This window comes from Chenopodium album, chromosome 4, assembly GCF_948465745.1.
Source record: "Chenopodium album chromosome 4, dcCheAlbu1.1, whole genome shotgun sequence".
In the NCBI taxonomy this organism is placed as follows: domain Eukaryota; kingdom Viridiplantae; phylum Streptophyta; class Magnoliopsida; order Caryophyllales; family Amaranthaceae; genus Chenopodium; species Chenopodium album.
Genome location: NC_137837.1, coordinates 106,042 through 119,373, shown reverse-complemented (window position 1 = coordinate 119,373; position 13,332 = coordinate 106,042). Strand labels below are relative to the sequence as shown.

General features: G+C 31.6%; 1 protein-coding gene across 1 annotated transcript; it reads left to right on the top strand.

Moving 5' to 3' along the window:
* Nucleotides 1–5,720: 5,720 nt before the first annotated feature.
* LOC145626189 (uncharacterized) lies at nucleotides 5,721–6,380 on the top strand. The gene has a single exon (XM_081678619.1). It carries the CDS (start codon nucleotides 5,721–5,723, stop codon nucleotides 6,378–6,380), a length of 660 nt encoding a protein of 219 aa, XP_081534745.1.
* The last annotated feature ends 6,952 nt before the right edge of the window (nucleotides 6,381–13,332 follow it).

Here is a 13,332-nt window from a genome sequence, read left to right as displayed (position 1 = left end):
AAGAGGGTGAGTGTTAAAGCGGTGTAGGTTAGGATAGCTGCTGTCAGGGTTGTCATATAGGTCGTGTCGATATTAAATGAGTTGATAAATCCTTAACCTTAACCTAAACCTAACCCATTTATTAAACGGGTTGAAAATTCTTGACCAAAATCTAGCCTGCTTATTAAAAGAGTTACCCGAGTAATCTTTTACCCGCATATCTTTATTAAGTCAAGCAAGCTAGACATTAAATAGTTTAGTACATAATAAGCTAATTAAGGGTGGGTGACTAAGGATAAGTTTTTATTATAGCAGACTTTAAGTGAAAGAGTAGTAAAATTTGTCCGCCCAATCCATAAATTTTGCTTGCAAAAAGTTTTTACTAAAATATTTATACTACATACCAAATTATGTACTTAGGAGGCATAATAAAATCAATTATTTTGACTAGGGTTGTTTAGAGTGCTCGCCAAATCGCAATTTGCAGTTGATGCAATTTGCAAAAAAAATTAGTTCAAACCTCACTTTGATGCACTTTGTGATTTTTATACTATATTTTTATTAAAAATGTATATAAAAAAAAAAGCTAATATGTGACTATTAGCTAATTAAAGATTAAAAAAAAGTTTAATATCTGAATTATAAATTAATAATCTCAAGATAAGTTAAAGTTTTGTTTTTATTTATTTATTTTAAAAAATTGGTTAAATCGCAAAATGTACCACTCCAAATCACATTTTGCGGTGCGATGTAAAAAAAAAATAATACCAACAGCAACTTTGCGGTTTGGTGTGATTTGAGATGCAAACCATGCAAACCGCACAACAAACACCCCTAACTCTGACTATTTCAATAGACAAGTTAGGCATGTCGAATTTGGTTAAACAAGTGACATTCAACCCATCAATATAAACGGGTTATACGTGTCAGTTTCGGGTTAAAAATTTCAACTTAAACCTAACCCGTTTAATTTCGTGTCGAGTTCATGTCGACCCAATTACTTAGACGACTCGAGAATTTATTTCCAAACCCACTTATTTCGGGTCGGGTTTGTGTCGACTTATCATGTTGTGTCAACTTTTGACAGCTCTAACTGTCGTCAAATTTTCCTTTCAAATATATATACACACACAATTTGTGTTATCTTTATTACTTTTTTTTCAAGACTTAAAAGCCATTGACATAACGATGTAAACAAAATTTAAAATTGGGTGTGTGTGTTCACACCACCCCATACAATTCTATCTTACGGGCTAAAATAATTGACATTCACTTAAAGAGGCTAACATTTTTTTTAAGGTAAGACACGGCACACAGAGGAAAAATAGAAATGCACAAGATAGTGTGTTAACTATAGCTATCATTGTCTTGGGTGTTGTTTGGTTCACTTAAGAATTAGAACTTTCCATGAATTGTAAATTTATGGGAATTAAATCTTCTGGGACTAAACCCCACTGCTGACACTTTAATTTGGGTGAAAATTCCCTTACTCTCCTCCCCCAACTTTAAAGTGTCTAGCCTGTTAATTCGGAATGAGAGGATCTATGACAAGTTCCGGCCTGATAGGACCCTTCTCCTTAATCCTTACCAACCTAAAAAAAGAAAAAAATCTTTTATTTTTTTTAGGTGATTAGAGAGCCACAAGGGCGGGGGTGAGAATCGATCCCATAATCTCTCCTGAAACTGAAACGGAAAGTCTAACCACCTGAACTATCCCTCACTCTGAGCTACCATTATTTATAGTATTCCAGTTCATACGGAGTAATGTCGCATATTACAAAAATTTCAAAGTACTCCATATATTATATTTTTCTCAGACTTGTATAGTTGCATGTCAAAGACTCAAAGCCCTCAAAGGATCCTATGCGTGACAAATATACTGCATTAGCAGAGACTGCAGAGGAGTAAAATCTTGCAGCACTTATTAAACTAATAAATGTATTAATTTTTATTTATTAGTTTTTTTAACAAGCACTTGTATAGTTGTATTATTTATTTTAATGAAATCAAGTAGTCAAATACATGAACATCCAGTCAATTTAATTATTAAGAATTAGCTGATTAACACACTTACCAAAAGGTTCAATCTCAAATCATCAGTAATCCACTAATCCTTTTCTGCCAAAAGCCAAATTCAAGTCATTAACACATGGTTGACAAAAGCACCTGCCAACCATTTATAAAGTTTTGGCTTTATAATAGGAAGTACTCCATAAACTATTACATGATACCCATTTTATAAAGTGTGGGTTTGTTTTGTAAAATTATTATAATTAGGAAATTTTGTCTATAACTACCCTAAAGATAAGGTCATTTGTGAACAACTACCCGTTTTTTTTTATTTGTTAAAAAATACCCAGAAGTTAATAAAAGTTTGGATAACACTACCCATTAACGTTTTCCGTCCAAAAAAACGTTAATGGGGTCCACTTTTTCACTTTTCTCACTTAATTAACTCCCCTAATTACCTTCTCTCTCTTCTTTAATTAACTTCCCCTAATTACCTTCTACCTCTTCCCTAATTAACCTCCCCTAATTACCTTCTCCCTCTTCCCTAATTAATTTCCCCTAAACCCTAGAAATTAAAACCCCTAAATTTAGGCATCCTATCAATTACAATGGCCAATTAGACATCCTACCAACTGCAATGGCCAATTAGTAATTAAAGTGCAATTGAATTCAATCTCAAAGTCAAAATAAGTGAAACCTAGAACTCAATTAAACCCCTAAATCCTAGAAATCAAAACCCCCAAATTTATTTGAACCCATAAACCCTAATCCGAATCCCTAATTTACACCCTAATTATGTTAATTGCGTTCAATTAAAACTTGTATACAAATACAATAAACAATGAATTAAAAGGAAAGTGTGAAACATTACTTGAATAATTGAGAATTTGTGTTCAATTAATTGAGTATAATCTTTTGGATTATTGAGTGAGAATGGAGAGGAAGTTAATTAGGAAGAAGAGAGAAGGTAATTAGGGGAGTTAATTAAGTGGGAAAAGTGAAAAAGTGAGTCCAATAACGTCTTAATTGGACGGAAAACGTTAATGGGTAGTGTTACCCAATCGTTTTGTAACTTGTGGGTAGTTCTAAACAAATAAAAAAATGGGTAGTTGTTCACAAATGACCCTATCTTTAGGGTAGTTCTAGACAAAATTTTCTTATAATTATAATAATATATAATAATAATAATAATAATTGTAATTAGTATTTATATATTTTTTTATATGTTAGATTTTAAAATTAATGATACATGACCATAACATCAATCTAATATCTATTAACTATTAATAAAACAAAACGTGCTGATGTCATCAATTCCTTAAAGTGTCCTACGTGTCAAGTTCTCATATAAAATTTTCCCTCCAAATTTAACTAGCCTTCTGACCCATGCAATGCATGGGTTATTCATATAAAATTTTATTGAGAGATAAGTGAGAAAATATCTATAAGTCATTATAGGGTATAATATGAAATCGGAAAAATTGTATTGAGAGATAAGTGAGGAAATATCAGTAAGTCATTATATGGTATAATATGTAATCGGAAACATGATTAAAGAAATTAAAATTTTGGAACGTTAATCGAAAAAGAGGCTTAAATAGAAGGTGGAAGGGCTAAAATTAAAGAGAGAATAGAAAAAGGTTGAATTAAAGGGGAGAGATGAAGTGTGTATGAAAGATGAAGTATAAGTTTAATGAAAGAATTAAAAAAAATGGTGTAATAAAAAATTAATAGTGTAAAATGACATGTGGCACTATGGTTAGTGAAGTGTAATAGAATGGATGGGGACATGTGTCTTTCTTAGTTTCTTGGTTATACTTTTTAAATACTAAGTATAGATATAGATATAGATTATGAAGTCATCAATTTATTTAATTTTTTTAAAAAAATCACTTTCTTTTTACTTGCTAGATTTTAGGATTAAGTAGGTTTAAAACTAAAAATACGAAAGTTGACTTTGGCATCAATATTGTTGTATACTCATTACTTATCACTCCATATACAAAGGGGAATTTTTTCTCGAGTTTTTAAAGAGCCACATAGGGCTTGATTTTTTCAGCGCACCATGTAGGATAATAAATTTTAGTGGTAGCCAATTAAATACGAGAATATTAATTTATTTTAGAATTAAATAATTAAATGACACGTAAGCAAAATTGACGAATGAGTTTTTCCAGTTTAAATTAATTAAATATAAAATATTATCTTTTGATATTAGGATTTTTATCTAAATATATAACAAATTTTAGCACATAAATAAATATATAAAAAAAATCTATTAACTACTACTAAAACAAAACTTGTTGACATCACCATTACCCACGTGTCTCTTTCTCAATAAAAACAAATCCGCCTAAATGCAAAGATGATGTCATTTTTTATTTAAATATTGGAAGCTTCTACATTACAACTAAAACCTATCAATTTATCGTAGAAAATTGAAGCAATTTAAATAGCACACTAATAAACGACCTCCTATATTGAACTATAAATTAGACAACATTGAACAGATGTCATATCATAATTATGATTAAAATAAAAAAATTTAAATTTACAAAATATTTATATAAACCGTGCATCGCACGGGTTCAAACCTAGTTATATACTAAAGTAATCACCAGAGTTATCCCTTAAGTACACATGTCACATTCACAACAAAAATTTTCCCGCTTAAATACTTTTTTTTTTAATTTCTCTTTTTCTTTTCCCCCTTAAAAAACAACATGATGAAAAATTAAAATTCTTACAGTAATTTATAAAATATTTTAAACAATGTACTCCCTCCGTCCCTAGATTAAAAGGCTTTTTCACTTTATTATGTGAGTAGTAAATGTTTGAAAAAGGCTTTGTTTTAAGGGATAGAGGGAATATTTAGCAGGAGAATTTTAAGGGTAGCCATTAAATGAATTCAATTTTTTTTAAAAAAAGGTATATATTGAATATTCACATTAATTGTGTTGCTATAAGTTAAATTCTATTGTCAATAAAAATATTTTTTTTTTCCAAAATAATTATAAACAAATTTATGTATAGTTTTTTTTAATCCTAAACTAATCTATCCGATCTATCTAACGATACATTTAATCTAATCATAAGAATATCTATTTATCGCCTACGTAGCTCGACACGTGGCCGAAAAATGAAACGTCAAGTGTCGTTGTCTCGTGACCTGTCTGCAAGATTTGCTTTATATACTAGTGATATGCATGAAATATTTATCTATTTATACAAAGTATACACAGAGTTAAAAGTTATAACTGTACTTTATTTATCCACTTTCCAAGTTAGGTAAGGATTGCACCTTCCAACTTTAAATACTCTATTTATTCACCAGAGTGACTTTCAAGGTGTAGATCCCTTACTTTTCGATGACAGGATCTCTTGGAACTGAGATGAAAGCTCTAACCACTTGAGCTATCCCTCACTCTCATAATACTTCATATTACGAGGACTAAAATATTAATACTCCTCTCACATTACTTGTATTATAAAATTAGACATTGACATACATCTTATGGAATATCATGAATATATTTATTTTATCTTTTTTTTTTCTAGCAATGATTCTTTTTTGTACATTTTCTAATAAATGAATTATGAAATACTATTGGAAAATAGTGTTTTTCAGGTTTTTTAATTTTTTTTTTTAAAAAACGTCTTTTTTTAAAAAATATATATATAAATAAGAAAAATTACAATGTTTATTCCTATATCTCATCTATCTAGCTAGAATGTTGCAGTTGACTTTGGACAGAAAATTGATCCATGGTGTACGGGCTAGCAGAAATGGCCTCGAGATTACACATTTGTTCTTTGCAAATGACAGTCTCCTTTTTACTAGAGCTACTCCACAGGTTTGTTTAGTCATTGTTGATATCCTCAACAAATACGAAGCAACTTATGGGCAAAAAATTAATTTGGAGAAGTCGGAAGTTTATTTTAGTAAAGGGGTCCCTTTTCCATCCAGGATCACTTTTAGCTCTGTATTTGGAATGGCAATGGTTGAAAATCATGTGAAATATCTTAGTTTGCCGATTGAGATAGGGATATCGAAGAAAGCAGTTTTTGCATTTGTGAAGGATCGAATATGGAAGAAGGTTCAAGGTTGGAAAGAGAAACTTTTGTCAAGGGCTGGGAAAGAAGATCTCCTAAAGTCAGTTATTCAAGCAATCCCAACATATCTCATGGGGGTGTATAGATTCCCGAGTGGTTTGATTCAAGAGATTCATAGTATGATGGCTCGGTTTTGGTGGGGTCGAATGAGAAAGGTAGGAAGATTCATTGGAAGAGTTGGGATGCTTTATGTCAACCGAAGTTCCTTGGGGGAATGGGGTTTAGGGATTTGGGGATTTTTAATGCAGCTCTCCTTGGAAAACAAATTTGGCGTTTAACTACTAATGAGCATTCACTTGTGAGTTGGGTTTTGAAAGCAAAATACTACCCGAATCCATCCATTTTTGAGGCTACCCTTGGCCCGGTTTCGAGTTAGGAGAGGGGTTTTAAAGACAAAAATCGGGAAAAATAATCAGTCAAAAGGGTCAAAATATGTAATCCCCCGTATTTTTAAATATTTTATAAATGAAAATTTATTTTATTTATAATATTTATTTGTTATTTTTCATAATTTAATTTCAAAAGTTTCAAATTATTAATCTGGGTCGAAAGTTATTTGAACAAATTATTTTATGCACCTTTATTTTACAATTTATGTCCATTCAAACAAGTCTAACCCATTTGTTTACTTAATTGACCCATTAATTTTATGAGGCACAATCTTTCTATTTACCCTACAACATTCTCTCCTATAAATACCCCATGAATCCCCAAAAATTTCCCACACAAAAAGGTTAGTCTTATTTTCTTTCGCCTTAGTTTTATTAATTTGTATGATTATAATTATTGATTTATGGGTTTTGATTTTATTGTTTGAAATTAATTTAATTAGTATCAAGTTGTATTTTGACGATTAAACTTTATAATTTCAGATTTTATAAATGTCATAATTTTCAGATTTTGTAAATTTTATAACCTAGGGTTTTTAATTATTGAAAATCATGATTTTAGGGTTTTTATGAACAATTGATTTAGGGCTTTTGTAGTAATGATGTTTTGAAATTTTGGTGATTATAATTAATGATTAGTTTAACTTAATTCCAGATTATTTTGAACATGTAAATTCGTGTTTTAATTTTTTAGATTTCCGTTCGTTAATATAAATCCCGTTTTAATCCCGATCAGGTTCTGAACTCATCCGATTTTGATAAAAAAAAAAGTAGTGTTTTTCATGTGGAAACAACATTTTAAGAAAGACTTACTACCTTTGGTAGTATTCACCACCCTCTCGTGGCCAAATTCAGCCTCTAAATATGATTTTCGGGCAGTTTTTGATTTTAACGAAGTTTTTTTATACTTAAAATATTTTCCTTGAGTTTGATTAATAAAATTAATTATGTTTAAAGTTAATTAAGCATAAATATATGTTTTATTGAAGTTTTAAGTGCTGAAAATAGTTTCTAAGTATTACTTTTGATGTTTTATAAAGAGGGTTTAATCACCCATTAAAAAGGGAGATTATTAGGGGTTTTAAAATAATTTTCAGATTTTTATTAAACTTTAAACTTGCTGTAATTTCATGTATAAGAGTGTATTTTAAGGTTTTTATGAAGAAAATTCAAAGAATTATATATAAGTCTTTAATTTTAACAAAAGGGAAGGTTTTAAAGTGTTGTTTGATTTGGATTTTGAAGGTTTTAAAGTAAGTTAGTATTGATGTAAATTTGATTGATTGGGTATTGATTGAGATGTTATTGTTTGGTTTAGGAGAGGATTTCATTGAAGGTGATTTCTAGTTAGTAAAGTGGCATACCAATTCGTTTATTCAAGGTACGTACAAGTTACGAAACCTTGCTTGTAGGTGCATGTTTAAGGACGGATCGAGAACTTAGTATCATGTATAGGATTGACTGGGTTAAATTGTTTGGTTATACATTGTGAATTTTAAATGATGTGCACTAGTTTATAATGCAAGTATTATTTGTGCTCTAATTATGCAAGGTGCGCTTAAAGACAAAGGTATGTGATTGGTGTAAAGATTAATTTGTTACTCATTCATGATTATGCAAACAGGATGAGTAAAGGAAGAATTCAAGTCTTATAAGACGAGGTTAAGGTTTTGGGGTGCCTTATGCACTCATGGTGTTTATACACCGAGGTAGTAAGGGAATTAATAATAAGTGTTGTTTGTCACTAATAAATCAAAAATTGAAATTGAAAACTTGCCTTGTTTGATTAAATTGTGTTTAGAATGTTTGTATTGTTATGCATATGAGTCATCACTAAGTCTAAACATGTAAATCACGTAAAATGCAAGATGGATGAGCAATAAAACTCTGGATTGGTGCACATCTGGAGTAATGACAATCAGGGGTTGGGGTACATGGGGTATTAGCCGTGTACTTTTATCGAGGCCGTCTGATCTACGAGTCTCCTATTTCAAATATTATTTTTTTAAAACTAGGAGTTAGGTGAGATCTCATACTAACTACGGTCACGAAGTCGCGCCCATGGTCGTTGGATGTTTATTGAATTTTCCGAAAGGAGGCATGGGATTTTTCTTTTATTGATGTTCCAAATGGAGCATGAGTTGGACAACCTTGTCTATTGTGTAATCCAATGAATAAAAATAATGATTTACCTATTATTAATTAATGGAGTCTTAGTAATATAAATAGTTGAGTCATTTGTCGAGTCTATAAACTAATGATGTGTGATGATTGACTATTAGTAGCATGTTAGGGATTTCTTTTATGTTTTGCGGCTTGTATGTACTCAGCTTTACTAATTGCGTGCTTTTGTGTGTGTCTTTCTTTGGTCATGGCCTTCGCCTTTCAATGACCCCGTGACGATCCAATTTTTACACTTGTAATATTGGGGAGCAGATTAACTACAGGTTATTACACATGCAGCATTCGCATCAGGGTTGTGGGATTTTGAGTGGAGAGTTGGTTATTATTCGCAGTTTATTTCTTTTCATAAGTTTGAATTTATTAAAACTCTGGTTTTATTTATTTACTACTTTTGTTGGGTTTTGAATAAGGGCCTTAATGGTTCCAGCTTGTATCATTTAATTTGGTTCTGGTTATTGGTTTTGAAACTTATTTATAACTGAGTTAGTTTTTCTGCTGCTATTTTCTGATAAAGCCTTAACGTTTGAACACGTGGCGGTAGCACGCCATTAATTCTCTTGGATTTTGTTCAGGGTATTTACAGGTTTTAAGAGAGAATTATTTGGGTGTTACAAAGATAAGCGTTAGGTGGGACATACGGACGGGAAGGGGGCCACAAGATTTTTGAAATGGGTGGTAATCTGAGCATTTGTTTAATTTAAGGAGTGGTAATTTAAAATAAAAAATTAAACGGGTGGTTAGTTCGAAAATGGTTATATTTTTGGGTGATAATTTAAAATTTTTCTATTTTTTAATTCACAATTTACTCCCCTCTTCCCCCTTCTTGACTGCTTCTGTTAAATTATCTGCTTTGTACCTCAGCCCCATCCTAACACCACCTTCGCCCCCACCACGCCCAACCCAACCCAAGCCCACGACACCCTCCCCAAACTTGATCAAGATTCCTTCGTTTAATTATTAAAAAAAAAAGAGCAGATTTTAACCCAATACTTGTAACACCCCAATAATTCTCTCTTAAAAACCTGTGAGAAACCTGTAAATAACCTGAACAAATCCAAGAGAATTACTGGTGTGCTACCGCCACGTGTTCAAACGTTAAGACTATCTCAGAAGTTAGCAGCGGAAAACCAAAACAGTTTTAAATAAACCTCAAAGCAAAGTATTTAAATCAAAATAAGTATTACAAGTTGGAACCTTTAAGGCCCTTATTCAAAACCCAAAAGTAATAGTAAGTAATTAAAATTCAGTGTTAAAAAAAACTTAAACCAAGAGAAATAGTGTCGAATAAAATCGAGTTAAATAAAATCAAACTTGCAAGGAACGCGAAAAATAAGCAACCAACTCTCTACTCAAGATCCCACAACCCTGATGAATACTGCATGTGAGAGAACCTGTGGTTATTCTGCTCCCCAATATTACAAGTGTAAAAATTGGATCGTCACAGGGTCATTTGAAGGCGAAGGCCATGACCAAAGAAGGACACACACACAAAAGCACGCAATCAGCAAAGCTGAGTACATACAAGCTGCAAAGTAAAATAAGGAAGTACTTAACATGCTACTAATAATCAATCATACGCATCATTAAATCACAAACTCAACACACGACTCGATTATTTAATTTATTAAGACTCCACTAGCTAATAGTAGCTAACTCATTTCAATTTATTCATTGGATTTAGCAATAGACAAGGTTGTCCAACCCATGTCCCATTTGGAACATCAATAAAGAAAACCCCATGCCTCCTTTCGGAAACATCAATAAACATCCAACGACCACGGGCGCGACTCCGTGACCGTAGTTAGTATGAGATCTCACCTAACTCCTAGTTTTGAAAAAGTATTTGAAATAAGAGACTCGTAGATCAGACGGCCTCGAGAAAAGTACACGGCTAATACCCCATGTACCCCAACCCCTGATTGTCATTACTCCAGAAGTGCACCAATCCAGAGTTTTATTGCTCATCCATCTTGCACTTTACGTGATTTACATGTTTAGACTTGGTGATGACTCACATGCATGACAATTTAATCAATCCAATATCAATTAAATCAAGTAAAACAACTTTTCAATTTCAATTCTTGATTTATTAGTGGAAATCAACATTTATTATTTATTCCTTTACTACCTCGGTGTATAAACACGTTGAGTGCATAAGGCACCCCAAACTCTTAACCTTATCTTATAAGACATGAACCATTCCTTTACTCATCCTATTTCATTAAATCATGAATGAGTAATAATTAAATCATTTCACCAATCACATACCTTTGCCTCTAAGCACACCTTGCATAATTAGTACATAACCAATAATTGCAATAAGAAATAGTGCACATCAAATGAAATTCACAATGTATAACCAAACAATTTCACCCAGTCATCCCTAGACATGATACTAAGTTCTCGATCCATCCTTAAACATGCACCTAAAAGCAAGGTTTTGTAACTTGTACGTACCTTGAGTAAACAATTCGATTGGCCACTTTAAAGACTAGAAATCACCTTCTACAAAGTCCTCTCCTAAACCAAATAATAAGGAATAAATCAATACCAAAGCAATTAAAATTACAGCAATACTAAAGTATTTAAAAACCTCTCAAACCATTAAAATAAAGTCCTTAAATTAATCCAATTAGCCAAAACTAATAGTACAACATCCCAACTACAAGTTTAGGTGTTAAAATCATGAAAATATAGTGTTTAATAATAAATTACAGCAACTTTAAAGTGGTAAAATAAATCTGAAAATTTGGTTTAAGCATATAAAATAATCCCATAAGCATAATTATTTGAAAAAGCCATCATATAGCAATTTAGAGTGTTAAAAACCCAAAAATACATCAATTCAACGCAATTAGAGGCTTCAAAATAGAAGATACAAAATCTGAAAATTCATTAATAATCAAAATAATTGAACTTAAACATAGTTTACATATAATATAATTAGATAATTTAATTAGTACGTTTTAAACCCTAAAACCATGAAAAATCAACATTTAAACCCTAAATTTATAATTAAACCAAATCTGAAAATTCATTAAATAAATTAAACATGATGAAACTCATAAATTTATAAACTTTAATAACCCAAGTATAATATCAAACCATAATAATAAGAATTTATAAACAAAATTTTAATAAAGATCAAAACTTTAATTAAAAATAACAAGAATAAGAGAAGGAGAAATAAGGGAAGGAGAAAGGGAGGAGGAAGCAAACTGCAGGGGGTGGCAGCAGGTGGCGGCTGGGCGGCGACAGGGTGGTGGACGGCGGCAGCAGGGGCAGCAGCGAGCAGTTCAGTTTTTTTTTTCTTCGTGAAAGCAGTAGGAGGAAAAAGGAGAGTGAAAGTTTTTTTGTCTTTTTTTTTACGTGAGAATTGAGGGAGGAGAGGTATAAGGGTTTTTATCTTGGGCTTTTAATTTCCTAATTAAATTAGGAGTGGTATTCCTAAATAGACTAGGATTATTTGTAAATCAATAATAAAAAAAAACACTACTTTATTTTAAAAACTTCCATAAAATAATTTATTTAATAAAATTACCATAAATATAATTACAAGAATAACATATAATTAAATTGTAATTAAATTAAAATGTGGGGGATTACAATACTAGTCCACCTCGAGCTCTTTGAAAATGATTTGAAGTTTAATGGGATTTTGTTATTTTGGAGATTTTGGGGGTGAAGGGTGCACTGAAATTGGAGATAATTAGCATTGTTTCTATGTCATAATATTTTTTGGGTTAAATTTGATTTTGGTATGGGAAATAGCTGATCTTGGATGTTCTTAGTTGAGTGTTTAAATTTTTGTGGAGCTTGTAATTTTGTTGGTCTTGGCTTGTTGCATTTGATTGATTAAATGTTGGAGCAGTGGACATGGAGGATGTGAAGGGAGGTGGTTGTGTACTTGTGTTTAGGAACCTTGGCAACCATAATTATTAGCAATTGGTTGAGCATAATTCAAATATAGGGCAAAGGCTAGGACATAAGGTTGGGTGGCGTTGGACACCGTAACCATGGTTTTCAGAGGTCTGAAATAGAGAGGAATTTTGTTTGGGAAGGAGGAGGATGATAAGAAATCTAGAAATTTGTGAATAAGAACCTTTTATGAGACCGATTTTGTGAAAAATGATCTTTTAAGATAAAAGTTGTGAGAAAGGAACTTATAAGTTTGTGTAAAAAAAAAACTTATAAGTTGTGTGAGGTTTTGAAGAGAGGACATAGTTGGTTTTCCGGCTAGTCAACACCTAATTCTAGTGTTGACTTTTACGTGCCTAGCATATGACATTGAAAAAAGATCTCTAACTACTATTTTTCGCACGTTTCTCCTCATGTGCCTAGCACGTGATTGTTTGAAATGGAGGAAAATATATTAAAAAAAAGTAATAAAGTGTTCTTTTTTATTATTATTTTTTTTATTTTTTAATTTAAGTCATGTGTTAGGAATATGATAGTCAATGCCGAAATCACGCATTGACTAGCCGGAAAACCAACCAAAATTCTTCTTCACAACCTCACACAACTTTTAAGGTTGAATCTCACAAATTTTGTGCCCCTTATTCACAAAATCGACCTCTTTAAAGGTCCTTCCTTAATAGCCCACATATTATAAAGGCCCAGGATCAGTTCCAGGCCCATAGGGTTAATTTAGATTGGG

What these genes read in the sequence shown, in the direction of transcription:
- LOC145626189 (XM_081678619.1), top strand. Translation starts at nt 5,721, where the DNA reads ATGTTGCAGTTGACTTTGGACAGAAAATTGATCCATGGTGTACGGGCT.